General features: G+C 39.4%; 1 protein-coding gene across 1 annotated transcript in view; it reads right to left on the reverse strand.

Moving 5' to 3' along the window:
* The window catches only part of LOC120786433 (CUB and sushi domain-containing protein 3-like), a 252081-nt gene that overhangs the window by 139441 nt on the left and 92256 nt on the right, over positions 1-20384 (reverse strand). Inside the window, exon 5 of the mRNA XM_040121879.1 lies at positions 15641-15848. Coding sequence (XP_039977813.1) covers positions 15641-15848 — 208 coding nt within the window. The remainder of the gene's footprint in view (positions 1-15640; positions 15849-20384) is intronic.

Here is a 20384-nt window from a genome sequence, read left to right on the forward strand (position 1 = left end):
ACATGAAGGACGATGATACTGAAAAAAAACAAAAACGTGTGCTTTGCAACCATTTATATGGATAATTAAAACCTAAAATGAAGCCTCCAGCAGAAAACCTAATATTTCCAAAAAACATCAGCTTCTGAGCTGCTGGTTGATTTTCCCTATGTGGACAATTTGTAATGCATTATTAAATCATTCATCTATACTGATGGCTTCTGCCTGTGACTGTTAAGTGTTCTGCCAAAATATCTGCCATAAAAGCACTCCAGAGGAGAACTGTGAGGTATTATAGATCATCTCCAGATGGGCTCCAACGAGGTTTTTTTTTTTTTTTTTTTTTAATATCACGGTCTGAGAGGGTATCCTCCTCTGTGAAAAAAGTGGATGAGACAGTATCTCTGTTATGACATAAAGTAATTTGGTGTTCTTCTCTGGAGATTCAGAGGAAATGACTTGCTCTGGTGATATTTCCCTCTCATGCAACACTTTGGTGTAAAGCACAGTTGATCCCGATGCAGTAATTCCTTTTGGAAGAAAAGGCTTTTTAATCGGTGCTCGAAACCTAACAGGAGTTTGCCAGCAATCAACCACCAATAATGGTTGTTCCTGTAAATGTGCATGGAGGTCACATTACAGCTATTGTTCTCTGTAAAATCCTCAAGCTTACCAGGTAAATACACTGAAAGTTATGAATGCCTCTTATGTCCTATGTTCAACTAGAAATACGTAAAATGCAAATAACAGATACTGAGATGTGGAGTGAGTGTGTGACCGTTTATATGTTTGTGTGCAAGAGAGACAGAATATCGAGTGAAGAGTTGCCAGAGGGAGCAAGAAAACATAACTGATTAAATACACTAGACCAAAAGAGCATCTCTCCCTCTCTCCATCTACCATCCTCCCATCCATCCTCCGTGCCCCTCTTCCTCCATGTGAACAATACAAACCAGTTATTCCATGGGTAGTATGGGAATGAAAGAGAGGGAGAGGGATGAAGACAAACAGAGGCTGAGAGGTACATTGGCTCTGTTTGTTATCTTGTTAATTATTCATTTTAACATTTAAGCATTATATCACAGAACACAAAAAAAAAGACTACATCTAGAGAGCAGATTTTAGCGTGGGTAATGTGTGAATAAAACACAAACAACATTTAACATAAAAAGGTCATTTTCTGCCATGTTAAACACCTGTCAGAAATATATCAAACACTCAATTGTCAGCTTATTAGAAACACCTAGCTAAAACAAATGCAACAGTCCTGTATTAAATCCTCCTTCATGAAGGTTATAATGTTCTGTTTTTGTTGAAACTGTGTTAAAGAGGTGTTGATCCAAGTGCATGATCATTTGTGAGGATGCAGTCTGTAGTGCTGTTGAGTTGCACTGTGTTATGTTGACAAGCGTAACTATTATTCTGTCTACCCTGTACAAATCATTTAGGAGAGGCTAAACAGCATTTGAATCAACACCTCTTTAACACAATTTCAACACAAACCGAACATTATAACCTTCATGAACGAGGATTTATTACGGGACTGTTGTATTAGATTGCGTAGGTGTTAGCTAGGCGCTCCTAATAAACTGCCAAATGAGTGTAATCGACTGATTGGGTTTATGCTTTTGTACGTTTCTCAGAGCTTCGTTTTGAAAGCTGTAGCGGTTCATTAACTTATGGTAATTTTACATGATAACAGAATAGAAAAATATTAGAAACATCTGCTACACAATGTGATGCCAATCAAGCAACATTGTTTTCAAATCAACATTACACGAACATTCACAATTATAAGCTTTGAAAACCTATACAATATTTCATTCTTTTTTTTTTTTTCAAATACTGTATTATCTGCATATGAAGGATAGTAACTCAACATCTCAGTTCAAAAACTATAGTTCAGTCACCCTTTTTTTGCCACCTGTGTTGTTATACGGCGTACGATGGTAGAGTGCAATCTGGAGATTGTGATAGCAGCCCTCACACATTTAAAATCTTCAAATGGTTTGGCAATCACTGTTGCGCTCAGCCCTAGAATGTATGACACTGTAAACAATCTGCTCACTCACTATTTGAACAGAGTGCACCAGTTTAGTCGACTTACCTGATGTTTCCTGTCATAGAAAGAGCTCCTACGACTTTTTTTTTTTTTCACAGCATTATGTTGTTGCTTTGACTCCAAACTCCTATATAAAAATATATTTCAAATGAATAGTACCTATCATCACAAGATTTATCGCACCAAATCTTCGTTGGAAAATGCAGTTGCCATCGTCACGGTCTAATGTGTCTGTCCAGTCCCACCCTTACGTGATGTGTTGATTTGTTCACTGTGAGATGTTTTCTGCTGGAGGAGCTATAACATCACAAGTGAAATCTTGCACAGAAAAGACAGATGGACATGTGACAATGGCAACTTGATGTGCGACTTTTGAGAGTGCACATGTGAAGAGGTCAAGCATTTCTACGTATAATGAATGAATGGCTCTGCACTCACATGCAGATTCCTTACATCAGTGGTCATGTGGGTTACAGAGCTGCCCTACTCGACACTAACTTTTGTGTGTGCACGTATGTCTGTGTGTCTGCTTGTGTGTGCATGTGTGTGGCTATTCATTAGACGGTAGGGGAATGCTACTTAATCAGGCAATCTGTCTTAATAGCCTCCTCTAATTAAGACAGGTGGGAGCTGCCACACACATATACCCGCAAAAACACTCAAACATGCAGAGACAGAGAGAAAAAGAGAGAAAGAGAGAGAGAGAGAGAGAGAGAGAGAATGCTCTTTCACACACTTGTCTTCACACAGCGAGATGAGCACACACTCACACACACACACTGCTGAGTGTTGGGCTGAATGTAGTCTAGGTGGAGCCATCATCAATCAGTATACAGAGAAAGAGAAGTCCTCCATGTCTTTGTGTTTGTCCGTGTGTGTGTGTGTGCACGCGATTGTTTAGATACACTGCGTATGTAATGTGTTTGCCCGTGTTGTTTATGTGTGTGTATCTGTTCGCGCTTGCGTGAGCATGCCTGCTGTGTCACTCTCCATCAATCTCAAATGGGCAGAGAGTAATCAGTGTTCACAACAGGACCCTGCTCTGTCTCTCCCTCCCCTCTCTTTACCTCATCTAAATTTCTCTCCTCCTCCTTGCTCGCCTCTTCATAGAGCAGCAAGGTGTTTTTAAACCGGCTTGTTCACGCGGACAGCTGAGGGCTGAAATACAACATAGTTTGGCAAGATGAAATTTTTATAGTGAAGTATAGTGTACATTAACCTTTGAGACCACTGAAATGTCAAAATCACTTCTTATGTACACTTTGGGGACTGCTTTTTATAGTTTGGGTTGGGCTCCTTAGCTCCAAATAAGAATAATCTTAATGCTGCAGCATACAGTGACAGACAACAGTCTTCTTAGAATTTTGTGGCAACAATTTGGGTAAAGTCCTTTGTTGTATGCTGAGTTGTCAAAGTTTAGTGTGTAAGAAAATTATCGGCCTGCATGAACACCTGACCTCAGCTCCATTGAACACCTTTGCAATGAACTTTACTGCCGACTGCGAGCCAGGCCTCATCACCCAACATCATCACCTGACCTCACTAATGCTCTCGTGGCTAGATGGGAGCAAATCCCTGCAACCAAGTTCCAAGTTGTGGGAAGGCTTTCCAAAGCAGTGGAGGCTGTTATGGCAGCATATTAGTGCCCATGGCTTTGAAATGAGAACATTACATTCACATCTGTCTGCAATGTTTGGATGTCCACATGCACTGTATCTTCAAATTATATCTGAACAAACCAAAATAATTATCTTAGTATGTCTTAAAATCATGTGGACGGCCCAAACTACTGACTGTGACATTCTAAAAATACATATAGTGAGCATAGCTATAACACTAAATCAAGCTCTGACAGAACTACTTTTAAAAGTTGATTACAATTTAATGCTGAATAAATAAACTCTAAACTAAACAATATAGTTTCCCAGACAGGAACAGCTGAGTTTTGTTTATTATGGACAAAAGTACCCTGTGTAAAAGTTTTTTGTACCATCTGTTGGGTAATTCATGCTTGTGATGGCAGAGCAAGCAAGTTGCGGATCTAGCTAGTGTCTTCTACTTCTTGATGTGACGGAAAACCTAGTCCTATCCAAACAGTGAGTAACTGTATGACATATAGAAAAAAAAATTACACGCTTCGGCTTGTTACACCACACAAGATGAAAACAATATCATATTTTTTTAGTGTTATACCATACTGATGTCTGTCTACTCTGTTTGAGTAGATGTACGTAATACATGGACCCAAATAATTTGACCCAAATTGGCACATCACAAAAACTTATGTCCTGAATATACTTTTTTAAATCAGAGGTGTGTTTTAAAATTGTTTTTTTTTTTTTTTTAATTTATAATAATTATCATTAGTGAATAGTGTTTTTGTTCTGTGTTAGATATTCAACCCTTGGCTCTTCAGGTAAAAACATGCAGCCCCTCCTCTTTTGAGAATGATTGTGTTTCTTTGACCGAAAAAGGAGGAGCTGGGTGATAAAGCCAGTGAATACCAAATAACATAGTTAAAAACTATTACTTGTCTGTTATTTCCCCCTTTCTCTTCCCCTCTCTTTCTTCTCTTCCTTCCTTTCCTCGTGCTCTCCCTCCAGGGTTTACTGTCTGTCACTGTCTGTTCTCTCCTGTCTTGTAGCTCTGTCTCTTCCCAGAAGCCACTGCAATTATGGGTGGCTCCCCACCTCTTCTCAAACTCTCTTTCGTGCATGTGTGTGTGTGTGTGTGCGTGTATGTGTGTGTGTGTGTGTGTGTGTGTGTGTGTGTGTGTGTGTGTGTGTGTGTGTGTGTGTGTGTGTGTGTGTGTGTGTGTGTGTGTGTGTAGCCTGCGGGATAGCGGAGTAATCAGAGCAGAGACAGGGGACGGGAGAGAAAGTGGGAGGAGAGAAGGGAAACAGAGACAAGGAGAGGGAGCTGGTGTGATTATTATTCAATTACATAATATTAGAATTTCATCACCCTAGCTACAACTGTCAGTGGGTGACTATTCAATATACTATACCTTCCAAGCACAGACACACGCAAGGACATAGCCAGAAACACATGCAACTAAAAAAAAGATACACATACACGCATGTAGACATATACACAGACTAGTACTTAGTACAGGAAATGACAATGAGAACACACTTATGATGGTAGAATTAATTTTCTGTGGCCTGGCCAAATTAAATATCGTGCTCCAGTGATGCTCAACCTCAGGCCTGGTCCCTTGGGTTTGGGTTAGCACCAGTTGGAAAGGTTTTTTAATTTTGTTGTTGTGGGAATGGTAAATATCAAATCTTGCTGCCCAGCATGAGTGACGTGAAAAAACACAGCTCCTGTAGAGGTGACATGCGTGCACTGTAATATCTGACAATGTCGTCTATATGAAATACATTATTACACACATAGCCCTTGGAGACAACAGAGTTATGCTTTATAATATGATTTCAACAAAATATGCCTTTCTGCCAAAGTACTCGTTTGGACAGTTTAAAAAAAATACAAAGGTCAAATGAACTTAAGACAATTGAGATTTAGCTCTGTCATGGTACTCAGTATAATATGGTGCAAAGGTTGAAAATGCCTCAAAGCCCTAGAGTGAAAGTGACCTATTTTAGGTTTTTATCTTGAGTGAATGTGTTCAACCTGACTTTGTTTGCATAAACACTATAATCTAATTATCATACACTAATCCAATTATAAACCTAACTTTGATTCTAAAAGTAATTTGATTAAGCTGTTTACATGCATAGCAGAAGAAGATTTATCTTAATATACCCATCTTAATGCAATCTTTCATAGTGCGTGTTGATTGAATTAATTGTCATGTGCCTTTTCCCCTATAGGCAACTAGTACATTCTGAAACTGCCCTAATGAAATGCAAATGCTTGTCACCTTGGCTGCATTTTTTCAGCTACTCCTGTATAACAATTCTGCAGTTTGCCCAGAATTTAGACCTCAGTGCCAAAAGACAGTCGCTCTAAAAATTAACACTCTCATATACTGGACAAGCTGCACAGCTTGGGAGTACTCAGAAGGACAGGCTTACTTGGCACATGGTGTTTACATCTCTGACCAATCTTCCTATAATGTAACTAATTTCACAGTTCTCCACACATTTAATCCTACAGCAAACCCTTTCTATATGACCTCAGTTAAAGAAACAGAGGATTGACCTGTTTACATGGTTTTAATCTAACTGCAGGGTTTCATGAACACATTTAGCTTTATGTACAGGTAGCAAATGTCAGATAAAAGTTTCTTTGTGTTTGTCTGTCTCGGTCTGTCCTTCTCTGCCTTTCTCAATCCCTCTCAGTGTCTCTGTCTCTGTCTCTCTAAAAACCTCTTTCCTCCCCATTAGTCCCGTTGATAGCTCCCCACCCCTCGACCCCCACCACCACAACCACCAGCCATAATTCTGCAAGTCTTCTTTTGTCTCCCCCCATCTCACATTCTTACCTTTCATCTCCACTTCTTCTCTCCTGGCTCCTCTTGTCAACCCCATTGCCCTTTCTGTTCCTCTTTTTTTTTTTTTTACCCATTTCTCTCTTGTCTCTTTGCCTATCTTGTCTTTTTCTGCATGGCCTGACACTGCCTCCCTACAACACCATGACACATCTCTCGCTGTCCTCTCACTTCTCCTCTTCTTATGTCGGCTCCCACAAATAAGAAGGTGGGGTTCCCGAAAGATTCCAGTAATTTGTTTCAAAGGCTATCAAAGGTGTGGGTTAATATTGTGGTAAATTTGCTTAGGCATGCCTAGACACTAGCCTTGTAGACCTAAATTATTCTTTGGGCCACAAGAAATTGGATTTAAAAATTGATGCCCCCAGAGAAACGGTGTGAAGGTCACTGGTATAACCTATAAGCCCCAGTGCTGCAAATAGATTCACGGGAAAATATTCAACATTGTGAACTTGTTTACAAGCTCTCTATGAAAGTCGTTTGGCCTATGAATGTGGCTTGTAATGGATTCTCCAGAGTCCTCTTTGACACTGTGATAAGTGGTGGATGTGATTTGTAGCAGTTCATTTTGGGAAAAAGAAAAAAACAACTGCAACAACAACAACAACAACAACAACAACCACAACCACAACAACAACAACAAATACAACAACAACAAACTCTTTCTCTGTATGTTTGAGGTGTTATCTTACTCTGCTGTGATAAAGACAGCCACTTATTCTGATGACGGCTACACACTGCCAGAGCAGTGCCATGGAAAATTATAGCCATGTTAAACATTATCTAAGTTAATAAATCTAAAACATGTGAGTAAAGAAACATCATTTAACTTTTTTAGCTGTTTGTTTTATTTTTTACTATTCCAAGTCAGCCTCTTGGTCACCTGCAAACACAATGTACAATAATATGGCTCATGCTTTCTTCAATTCAGCTTCAACACATATTATATTATTTTAGTGATATTTTTCCCTGCTGTTCCACTGGCATAAAGTTACTCTACTTAAAAACAGTCTCATCCCTGTGTTCCACTGACAAATAGCACTGCCCATCAGCAGGAGTGAACTGGTATGCCACTGGTAATTACCGAACCTGGTAGTCAGCTATCATCTAATTTAATACCTTTGTGGTAGCTAAGTTTGCAGGTTACCCTTTCGTAGCTACAGTGAATACTAGTCTTTTAAGGATTCACGCCCCAAGCACAGTCTCACGGTTGTTTAGAAACTGAAATGCTAAAGCTCCTCAAGTAACAGTTTTAGTAATGTATATGTACATAAACTCATAATCATTTATATAAACTCACAGAGAATGCATTTCCTTCCTCATAAAACATTTGCAAAGCTGACTTTTTTGAAAAAGTTGAAACCCTGCATTGTTTACATCCATTTTCGCCAGCTTGCCGTTTTCTGATTCCCTGCATTTGGCTAGCAAAAGGTTAATCTATTACTCGCACCTGTCAGTCAGTGGAATATTGGAAAACCATTGGCAGAAATGTGTAGCGCATCACTCGTTCGTGCCCTTACAAGTAAGTCCTCATTCGAGACCTGCTCAAAAAAACATTGCTTCATAGTGGTAGTAGTGGCTTAGAAGTCCACAGAGTACCTTTAAATTATGCCCACAAAGGCTCAGTCATTACTGACAATATTAGACCTATTTGAATGACTAGATAAAATTAGGATGTGGGCTTTTAGTCAGAGTTCTGGCTAGCCTGCCTGTTTGTGTGTATTTATAAGATTGTGTTTCCCCGTATCTATAGAGATATATTTAAAATCATCTGATGTGTGTGTTTGTTTGTTGTGTGTGTGTGTGAGAGAAACAGTAAAGGGGTGTGTGTTTGTGTTCAAGGTCACTGCTCCATTTCCTATTCGGGATAGTGCTGCTATCCCAGCATCCTCTCTGCCAGTAGCATTGATTAGTACTCGGCAAGCATAACATCACACACTTGCACACACGCAGACACACCTAGCCTTACACACACGCCACCATAACCACACACTTAAACTCTTAAACGCAGCCCCTTTGCATCTCTCAAACAAATGCTAATGCTTTGAGCAGAGCAGCTCGGAAATGCTTCACTGTTCAGATCCCTCATGCAAACTCACACACAAACATGTGACCTGTTACAAGATTTGTACAGACTAAGAACAGACACAGCACAACTATACAAAGCTGAGCCCAGTGAAAGAACAGACCAAATTCAACAATGAACAATGTTATTCATTCTTGAACATGTGTAAACAAACTTCAGAAACCAATAAGAATGATAAAGGTATAACGTCTACCAGCCATACCGGTGCAAAGAAAACTACCTCTAATAGGAAATATACCTGTGTGGGTGGACCCCAGATGCATAGGGCCTTTAAATGATTTGATTAAACCAAAACAATGGTAATGTGTTGTCACTTACTTACAAATGCTACAGAGATTACTTTAACTTTCGCTTCTCAGGAAGTCTTGTATTGATTCACACTTGTTGTGAGCACTATATTAAGTTTACGATGAGTACTCTCATGAAAAGTGTGAGTGATAGTTCTATTCAAGGAAGGTTGTTTAACTACATGGTTTTTCCTTTTTTGGAGTAACCTTAATCATTGATCATACCTGGGTGTGCTTGTGTGTAGTAAATCAGAACTTTCTTCACTAGCATCACTGACAAAAACCTTCATCATGAATTACAACTTCTTATTATGCATACTTTTAGACTACAGATTCATCATTTCTTCTAATGTTAGTTGTGAAAATATGCAATGATCATAGGGTCATGTAAAATAAGCATATAAAGCAAGAATAAACTTAATTTCAAAGTAAAAAACAAAACAACAAAAAAACAAAGTAATAACACAGGATAAAAAAAAACAATATTGATTTTAAGTTTGAGGATTTTAAGTTTGTGTTTTGTGTGTTTCTGTACCAGATGTGATGATGATGTGGTGTTGATCATAGGTTTCCCTCACTGTACACTATACTTCACTATAAAAATTTCATCTTGCCAAACTACCGCTGAAACAGATGCTGTTACGTTCCCCTTGCTCACGGTGTTAGCTGCTCAAACAACAAACATTTATGTACATGGTGACGTGCAGCTGGCTTAGCTGATTTCATTTACACATACTGTGTCTGAGTTCCAGAATAAATCTAGTACATATTGTAAAATGTATGTACGTGAATATCTGTGTCACACTGCGCCTGGGTGGAATTAACTGTCTGCTAGTCTGACTCGCCTACAGTGGCATAACTCCAGGCACTCGGAGACAAGGTGCCAACTCCGGCTCAAACCTGACAACAGGTCCTCTAAAAACAAATCTTAGACAAGAAGGAGGTTTTGTAAATGACAGACTTCGAATGGCCCAGTCCACCATCCGCATGATTTGGTGATGAGCTATCAAGTAGCTACACCTACAGAAAGAGCACTAAACAGCATGCCGTTTTCTGGAGTCAACTAGCGAGAGACTTGTGAGACAGAAGAGAAAGAGACAGAGATACTGAAAGACAGAGACGGACAGACAGATGAACGAAAGACAGAGAGGGGAGAGAGAGGCAGAAAGGGACAGTAAGACATAGAGAGGGAGAAAGATCATTCCATTTAAAAAGCTCTACTTGGTTTCAAGGGCAACCGTTTCTGAAACAATAAAATATGAAATTGGTGTGTGTTTGTGTGTATGTGCTTATATTAGTGTGTGTAGTGTTAGGCTAGGATTACGGGCACTTAGCTCACAGCGATATACTACCCTCATAGGTGCGAGTATACCTCTCTGCATACTGATTGGTGAGAAGGAGAGAGTCTCAGCAAGTGTGCTTGTTGCGAATATGTGTAAGTAGCAACAGTGTATGTGTTGGTGTGTGTGAGACTGCGGTTGTCAGCCCTACAGCAGCTGATAAACACAAAACGAATTCTTGCACACACTCACGTATTAGCCAACCATTAGCTTTCTCTGCTAATTGCCATTGGAATTAGCATTTTAGCTATTAGCTTCTCCCAAAATTGCTAATGGAAATAAATATATTAGCACTTTGTGTTGTGAGATAATTGCTAAGGAACAAGGCAGCATGATATAGTTTTCACAAAGAATATTCTGCAACGAAAGGGTCAATGGTTTCAATCCTGTAATAGCCGGTACAACCATTTAAGGCAAACAAGACTTTCCATACGTTTGTGTATGCCAAATGATCTATAAGGACTTGGGTAAAAAAAGTGACGTTGAGCCATTTTTTGTTTACTTTAAGCCAGTTTAGATTTGCGTAAATATTGGATCTTACCAAGATAGTTAATTGATTCTAGTGTCAAAAATTCTCATGAAAACAAGCATCCTTTGATTCCAGATTGTCTGGGTGTTTAACATGCCCACAATAAATAAAGATCTCATTTGCATGCATTCACACAGACTGTAATGCTGTTTGGAAATGATATTATGTGTCTCGGGACTTCTCAGGGACACTCTCATTAGCAGAGTCATCCTCCAATGCATCCCTAAGCTGGCAGGTAATCTTCTGGATATTTATCTGTCCTCCACATCTTCCATTTTGGAATTGAGCTTTGGTTGTTAAATAAAAAAACCAATACATATATCATGAAAAATACACAAATGCATTAAAACAGGTGGAATTCAATCAAAGACCAAGACCAAAAGTGATAATAAAGTGTGCATAACTGTTTTAAAATAACCAAAAACAATTACGATAATCCTTAACCAAAAATCGATGAAATGCTTGTCATCCTTTAATCTTTGCTGAACAAACTCCAAAGAGAGTGGTTTTACTGTCTCGTGTTTTGTATACAGCACCTAGCCAGAATTTTCAACGTGCAAATTAACTCAAAAATGCCTTGGGAAAACCTAATTCACAAAGGAAAAGCGGGCTGACAACAGATTTCTGCCAGTTCTTACGAAACAGCAGGGCCTGATTTCCTGTGCTAACAGTGCTAATGGCATTCATATTGGTGTAAGTATGTTGTCAAGATGTCATCATCTCAAAACAATGTCCCTATGATCCCTACCTTTCACATTAAAGGCTAAAATGTGCTCCACATTCCTTCCTGGTAATGATGACTTCTTCGGTAACAAGGTAAGGCAGTAACTGTTGTAAAACAGACATCTGTTGTTGCTCAAATGGCTGATATGTATTGTAAAGTTGTAATTTCAAGTATATTGTATACTGCCTGCTCAACTGCTTTAATGTACTTTCAATGTGTCTCCGTTTTCCATAATCATCATCATTCTGAAAAGACAGATCACTAAAGGCTGTTTACAGAGAAGGGGAATGGAAGCCATATTGTTTACAGAGTGACTTTTTGTCAATATCAAACTTTTCAATATCAAAAAGTTTTTTATGGGCACAAAAAGGACAAATATCCACTGATGCTACTATACATACATAGAAAGATAACAAACACGCTACTTATTACATGACTGTGCACCAATGTGACACACATGCACACCTAATTTTGAATACATGTACTTACATACAAACAAGCACAGATACAAACACATACACACAAAGACACATGTGAGTCCGTGGTGAATCAGTCTCCATTCTTTGCATTGAACCTACCTAGAAAATCAATGCCATTTGATTTGCAACTGATTTCAGCTCCTTACAGGGCGAAAAAGGGGAGGATACCCCTTTGGAAGTCCCTTTAACAGGAGAATGGGCTTCAAGGATGGGCAAATGTACGCAAGGTTAACTTCTCTACATACCTATTCCATGCTGTGTGAATGTACAAATACAGAAGTCAAACACAGATTATATCAACAGCCCGGCAGTGAGTAACATCCTTTTTGACCCTAGAGCAGAGTGAATTCTTTAAGTCGTGGAATTACTGTGCTCCCCCAGAGAACTCTGTCCATGCAAATGCCTTTCAGATTTTCCAGCACACATTCACGTACAGCATTGACACATTCTGCAGAACATTTAGTATGCAAATTTACCATTCAACCTATTACCGGAATTGCTGTATAGGTTTGAGCTATGAGGACCGTGTAGGTAACTGGAGTAAACTAACATCACTTTAATTTTCCTGGAACCATCTGGTGACGATACATACTTTCAGATTTGACACATTATTCTGCTCAAAGTATCCAACCGAAAAAAGGCATGGTAAAGGCATTACTGTCATCTGGATGCCTCAAACGAAACTGTACATTTCATAGTAAGGAACAGCAATCCATTCCTTAGGGGTTCCGTTTTGGTGATATTATGATATGATTTTATGAAGTGTTGTTACATCTTCATGATTGAAAGGAGCGGAATCATGCGTTGACACTTGCAATAAAGCACATCCACTGCAGAGTTGAAATTTCTGTATCCAGAGAGTTGTGAGAGAGTGGTGATTTTTGCAATGCCCCTTTGAGCATTGAATCATCTAAAACAAGTCTTTTCATGATTTTTTCTGACTTCTCTGATGGACAAAACTCTCTTGTCTACAGTATTTCTTTGTTCTTTTCCCAGGTGGAAAGCCATGAAAGTCACTTATTTAAATTAGGTGTCTTGTGCATTCTTAAATTCACTTCTATAAAACTGAGTGTGCCTTACTGAAAGGAGCAAGCTATTTGTGAGCACGGAGTACTTACTAACATGGATAATGAGGTGGATACAAAGCATTTGTTAATGTGTATTTGTCAGGCACTGTCATTTTTAAAATCTGAAAATCTTTTTCCTGTGTTATGCTCTATTAAAATACTATACTACTGGGAAAACCCCTATTGTTTTTTTAGTTACACAATTACTATACTGCATTGCGTTTTGACCCCTTATGGTGAAGTGTATGTTTCTCTTATCAGTAAACAATATGCTCAAAGAAAACTCTGACTTTAAACTTTACTTTAGCATCTTCAGTTACTGACAACATCTTGGCAACCTTTTTTTTTTTGCTCTGGGCTCTGCATCAGAATGTCTGTGCTCTCCTTTCAGTACAAAACTATGACCATATTATCGGCCTGGCTGCTGCAGAAGACCCATGATATGAGAATCATGAACACAGTGACCTCAGTATGCTGTATGGCACTCCAGAGTCAGCAAGTGAATAACTAGACAAGATTAAATCACACAATACCTGTCACAACCACATTCACATTGTCCCCCAATGGCCACAATCTGAGAATAAAATATTGGTCATATATACTCCTAAGAAGGTGTTTCTTCACAGCAGTAAAGTTTTATTTGTGCCTCCAGTTCAAAGTGACAGCTTGACACAACTCGTCTGAATCGCCTTATATTTGTTACCCCTATAGAAAAATTGTGTCTAAAAATATACAAAAGTGTCTTTTTCTTTTTTGTGAATTTGTGCCTCTCCTAGATGACATATGGACTATTCAAACTTTTATTCAAAAAGTTAAGTAGTTCCCGCTACAGTAGGTGTCTCCAGGACCACATTTTGCCATGATCACCAACACACACACACACACACACACAAACCTACACACAGACTCACAAGGTGATAATAATACCATCCACGCTGTCACGGCTGGTAATAAAGACTCATCTGCTGGTTTACTGTGGCACGCTGCAAATTTGTTTCATGCAGGCAGTAACAGAGGGTGTGAATAAGTGCATATGATAAAATGGCCTTTAGAGGATAATCAGTTACCAGCAAGAGATGCTACTTAAAAGTTGCCAGTTGTTGAGTAGCACTGTTCTACTGCGGTCTCCCAGGTATAGTGTCCTTCTTTTAAAATGATTGCTTGGACACACACTCACATACCTGTACACACACTAGCGCGCGCACACACACACACACACACACACACACACACACACACACACACACACACACACACACACACACACACACACACACACACACACACACACACACACACACACACACAAACACACACAAGCCCACACAATGAAACAAATGAGTAAGCAGGATCGTGTGTACCTGCATAGAAACACTAATATGTTCCTAAAAGCAGTTGCTTGGCCATTATTACCTCCAAATCAATTATACATGTACACAATAATACCCCTGACCATGATGAGATTAGAATTCGTTACAGCAACAGCAATGGTTGATCAATACCCTAATTTACCAACAATCAATAAGAAGCCAGCGTTATAAAATATTGTTAGTCAGTGAACCATTTGAAAACACATGAGGAAATAATAGAAAACCATGGAGAGCTGTTACAATTGTAACTAGCAAAGATCAGTTTATTCCTCTGTAAAATACAAGGCCCATGCAGAAAGACTGTACATGTGCATTGTGCCCCCCCCACACACACACACACACACACACACACACACACACACACACACACACACACACACACACACACACACACACACACACACAAACACACTCTCACACACACACACACACACACACACACACACACACACACACACACACACACACACTGTATTTGTTTTTTACATGAAACTTTTCCTATACTTCAAGAACAAAATAAAAATTATACTTTATACCTGTAGTAAAGTTTTCTTTTTATTACCTGTTCTTACTTGAGTTATAACTTATTCTTTATTACCTGTTCTAACTTTTATTACTGTACTCCGAGTGTGGTGAAATTGTACCATAAATTCAGCGACCACATGACTGCACAACTTTGCAGAAATGCCAGGTCAGAAATGTCAACCGACTCCCTTCCTCTTTAAAAAAAAAGTATGGATAAGGACTACTATCACATATGCCACAACAACCCCAAGTACAGTGGGACTTTATTGTACCTCTGTTGTGCTGCCCACCACATTGTTTCCTACCACAGACAGCAGGTTCTATGATGCTCTGCTGCTCTACATTTGTTTGGATATGTCAACTTTAACCTGCATTTGTGCCAAGGAATAATGAATATTCAATCAAGGCATTTTTAATAACCAGACCACCTGGTCTAAACCTTACTATCCACTCCTGAATTTTGTTGTTTGATATGTACATATTTTTCATTTTCACCATCCAGCTAATTGTATGTCTCCTACACCTTGAAACGTGTCCTGTACCCTTCTGCAATTTAACACTGAACTTTGACCCATCCCTCCACTGCAATTCAGGAATGGTTCTAAAACATAAAATACTGAATCTGACGGATAAATGGACTCTGCCACCGCCACACTGCTTCATTTGTCAGCAACACAGTGACTGGGACAAACATACATATAAATGAATAAATTAAATAATTAATAAAGCAACTCACCAAATGGTTGGTGGTTCAGATCCCTCCACTTCCAGGTAGTCATACTTCTCCTCTGTCTGGAAGTCTGTAAAGATGACAGAGATGGTGTCTCCAGGTTCGGCCAATAGGATCCAAGTACAGTCGGCCTGGTTACCATAGTTGCCGGGGTAACCGGGACTGGTCACCACCCCACTGCCGCCCCTCACAGTGCCCCCACATGTGTCCTCAGCTGTCAATCAAATCAGAGTGACAAATAGAAAACCTGGGTTAGGGAGAGGAGGAGGGTCCGAGGGGCGGACTTTTTTAAAATTCAATTTCTTGCTTTTTGGATAAATTATTTTGATTTTCAGAGCTATGTAAGATAGGGTGGGTCAATTAACAAATTTATCAATTCGGTTTATTTACCAAATTAGTTATTAAGATCTAATTCTCAATCGACCTGGCATTATTTCTCAACCATTCAAGTTGATTACAGGTCAGCCGGCCCAACTCCCCACCTCTCTCCCTCTATGAGGTGATTTCTTAATTTCCTTTATTTTAGCGTACACTCTGTGCTCTCAGCTCCTAATGTTATTTTGTGGCTTGAATGTTAGAAATGGATGACTTTCAGATTAGCAAACCATATTGTGAAAATATGGAGCTCTTACATAACACTTCAGATATGAAGTAGATGTAAATAAAATAATATACATGGTAATATATGAACAGTTCTTATTTTTTTGGAGTTAAGCCAATAGATTTTGGAGAATGACACTGTTTTCTTTTAGCCAGTTAGAATCGGGGGTTGGGTTTAGGGGTTATGCTGCAGTTCCCATCACACTCAGAGCTGCTGTCCTCTCCTCCAATAACAAGGTATGTTTTCCTTTTGTCCAATCACAGAGCTCCGCTCTCGTCTCCTCCAATCACCACCAAGGAACTTTGGATTCAACTGTTTCCAAATTGGCTGGTTTAGTGGCAGCCTATCAATTAATCCTCAGTTAGTTTCAAAACATTTAGACCGGATGTGATGGTGGATTTGCCTAATTCTCTCCAATTGCTGATCACATCTGATTGATAGTATTATTTATAATTGATAGTAGTGCTGATTACTGAATAACAGATAAAGACACATGGATTGCGCTGTGCACACGGCATAAATTATACACATATAATTTATACAGTTACACTCACGGAGAAAAAACATACTACATTGGACCTTGTTGTGTCACTGAGACATTGGTTGTATGGCAAGTTATTTAAGAGGACTGAGCTCAATTCATTTTTTCAAAATACTTTCTGTAAAACCCAATGTATTCAGACATATCCTTGTTAAAAATAAAAAAAGAAAGAAAGAAAGGGAAGGCCTGTCGTAACGTTTTTAAATGTATTCATCAAAAGCAAATTGAGCCCAGTCAAGTATCCATTGCCCAGTGATAAAAGATACAATGTTGAACCTTTTTTTTCTGAGAGCGTAAAAGTCCAACTGTAAACATGGTATAAATTATACCCATATAATTTATAGTTGTACATAAAAGAGGCAGTACTGTATGTAACACACTCTTAGAACAGACATGCATTTTCCTACACACCAGTGAGTGCAATTTGGGATGACACATGATTTATATTACTTTACAGCACATCACATCTTGATATCGTCAGTATTTAAAGAAGACAGAGAAACACCAGATGTGTGCTGTCCTAAACTGCACTCACTGATAAGCTGAAAAAGATACATCCTTTATAAGAGCGTAGACAAGCGATGTCAGGTATACATGCACATCCTTCGGGCGCATCCAGGCAGCGGGGCCCTGGGGGATGCATGTACAGATGACAGAGATAAGGTAGGGACCAAGCCAGACTCCACCCACAGGAGGGGTAAAGAGAATAACTGTGGTCCAGGACTCACATCGAGCAACAGATGATAACCAATATAAATAAACAGAAACATTAGCAAAAAGATATTAGAAATTGGACAGAACAGAGGGTACTGAATAGAGACAGGAAATACATAGGGGCTAACAGGCCAACATAAATAGATAAGAACAAACAGAGACAAACAGAATTAGAGTGAAACAAAAAACTGAGAACCAGATTGAAATAGACAAAGGGTTGGTACAAAGTGTAACAGCTAGGAAACGAGAAACGGGATGAAACAAAATAAGCGGTTTGAAATAAATTTTAAGATAGATTGGGGCGTTTTCAATAAATCAGAATGTGAAGTTAGGACCAAAACACACTTTTCAGTTGTTTCCGTCTTATTAGAAACGCTGCTTGTCTCTAAATGCGTTGACACAAGCTGGCGTTCAAAATTTGTTCAGATGAAAAATAAGACGTGTGTTGTCCCAAACTACAGGTGCTGATGTATTGAAAATGAAGTACAGAAATGCATTATTTATTCATTTATGATTCATTCATTCAAACAAATAGGCATATAGGCTACTGAGTCATTCAGACAGACAGAAAGGCAGGGCAGGCACTGACAGACAGACCATTCAGTTATCCAGATCCAGACATTCATCCCACTGCTACACAGTCGAGGAGATTTATATAAATGACCCAACACCACGAACCAAGACCTGCTGGGACCCCATCACATTTGCAGCTGAGCAATGATACAGTAGTCTGTGTGTGCCTGTGTGTGTGTGTGTGTGTGTGTGTGTGTGTGTATGTATGTACAGTATGTGTGAGTGTTCTCGGAGAGAGTGCTGCTTGCAGGATGACAGCTGTCAAAGGTTTCATGACACCAGCGCGGCCGCAAGCACTGGTGGACACACACCCGCATGCGCACACACATATACACGAACGCACGCACGCATAGCTACACACGCCTCTTCCCGCCCTCCAGCTTATTGTTGTGCCAGTGACAGTTGACAGACAGGTGGAAAGGCCTCAAGGTGTTCTGATGTGTGGCTCTTATTAAAGTAGAGGACATGAACTTGTAACATACAAAAGAGGATTAATAAACAAGTGAGCAGTGCTCTTATGCGCAGCAGACCTTCAGCGTTGCTGTGCTCTGTCTTGCTGTCTCTCAAAATCTGTTACTGTGAAGTATAAAAATAAGCAGATTTGAACACTGTTGTAGATCTGGAGGAAACCTGAAAGGCATGCAAGGATGATGATATAAATATGATAATTTTAGCCGACATATGATGCAGTTAGGGTCCTCGCTAATTCTGTTGTGTGTCATCTAGTCACGGCAGAGCTGTGCAGAGACTGCTTCAGGAGCAGCTGCTATAATAAAAAGTGACATTTGTTGGTTGCTCACAGGGAGAGGGTGAAAAGTCCAGGTACCTATAGCCAACACTGATTATCTGCTGTTAAATGCGTGTGCATCAGAAGTGACATGGAACTAGTCAGCTTTACATGTTGCACCTGCTAATTTTGGATACCACTCACTCCTGCCCCATCAATCATGATGGGGCATCCGTGTGACAGTGTTAAATACTTCTTTGCCTACCTCACATCATTGCCTCGTCCCATCACTTGCCTCTCTTTCTCAGCTGCCGTAAAAAAATGAATATGCCACCATGGAAAAAAAACAACACTAGCCTACGTCACCATTAACAGCAGGTCACAGCTTATAGTGAATTGAATAAATCATCTTCTCATTCTGGAATCCTACACTGAATCTGAACTGAGTCAAAGAATCTAATTTCATTGTATATGAGTCTGATCATCTTAAAGCAGAAATTGTCAAATCCAATAAGGATTTAATTTAATCTGTGCCTGACAACTAAGGAACGTTGAGGTCACTGCAGCTACATCCTATGCATGAATGGAGTATCGTTTGAAACTGAGACACAAAATTGATATAACTGATTATTAAATCATTACAAAATGAATGATAGTGAAGTCATTAGTATTTGGTGATCAAAACCCTGTTAAGGTTGGACCTAAATCTGCATGCAATGGTTAGATTAAAGCTACTTTATTAAGGATTATGGTTATCCCCAAATCTCCCTGTTAGAGTTTAATAGCTTTGTGAAAAGCTACACCGTTTCAGCTTCTTATATTTATTTTCCAAAACTGTTCCTTTAAAATTTTGACTTGAAGCTCATACCGGTCTGCACCTGACTCTGGATGTGCTCTGGATGTGCTCTCAAAGATTGATGTAAACATTTAATTCAAATAACTCCCTGCAACGTGAGGCTTTTGCTAGTACTGCAGATCACACTGAGAATCAATACCCAATATTAAAGTGACAAATATCATATGTCACTTTGTTTTTACTTGTATTAGAGGCTCTGTAGAAAAAGGCAAACACTATAATCTTTGGTACTTTCTGAGGTATTACACATGGACAAGAAGGTAAATGCGCATAAAGGGAAAAATCCTCTTTCAGATCAGTGCTTCTAATCTGATTTCATCATGGGGGCCAACCTGAGTAAATCTATGGGTAAGTGAGGGCTTTCCAGTCTGGCTGCACTGTTCTACTGTGTTTTGTCCTCTGCTTTTATTTAAGACTGCAACCTGGAGAGGCTGTACTCATGCTCATGACCCACATGAGGATGGAAAGTGTACGTGGATGAGGGCACTTTACGTGTTAGTTTGAGTGTGACTCTGTGTGTATGTGAGAGCAGGAGAGAAGGAAAGAGAGAAGTAGTGTTAGCCATGTTGCCTTCATTTCTTATCTCATCAGTGAGCTAGTGTTGCCCTTTCCTCTGCATCTTCGTCCCTCGCTCTCTTTCTAGTTGTTGTTGTAGCACCACCTCTCTTTTCTTCCCAACGGGTTCTCTGCTCACTACACCCTGCCTCTTCCCTCTTCTGCATTAAGATTATTTTTATA

This window comes from Xiphias gladius, chromosome 24 (genome assembly GCF_016859285.1).
Source record: "Xiphias gladius isolate SHS-SW01 ecotype Sanya breed wild chromosome 24, ASM1685928v1, whole genome shotgun sequence".
Classification (NCBI taxonomy): domain Eukaryota; kingdom Metazoa; phylum Chordata; class Actinopteri; order Istiophoriformes; family Xiphiidae; genus Xiphias; species Xiphias gladius.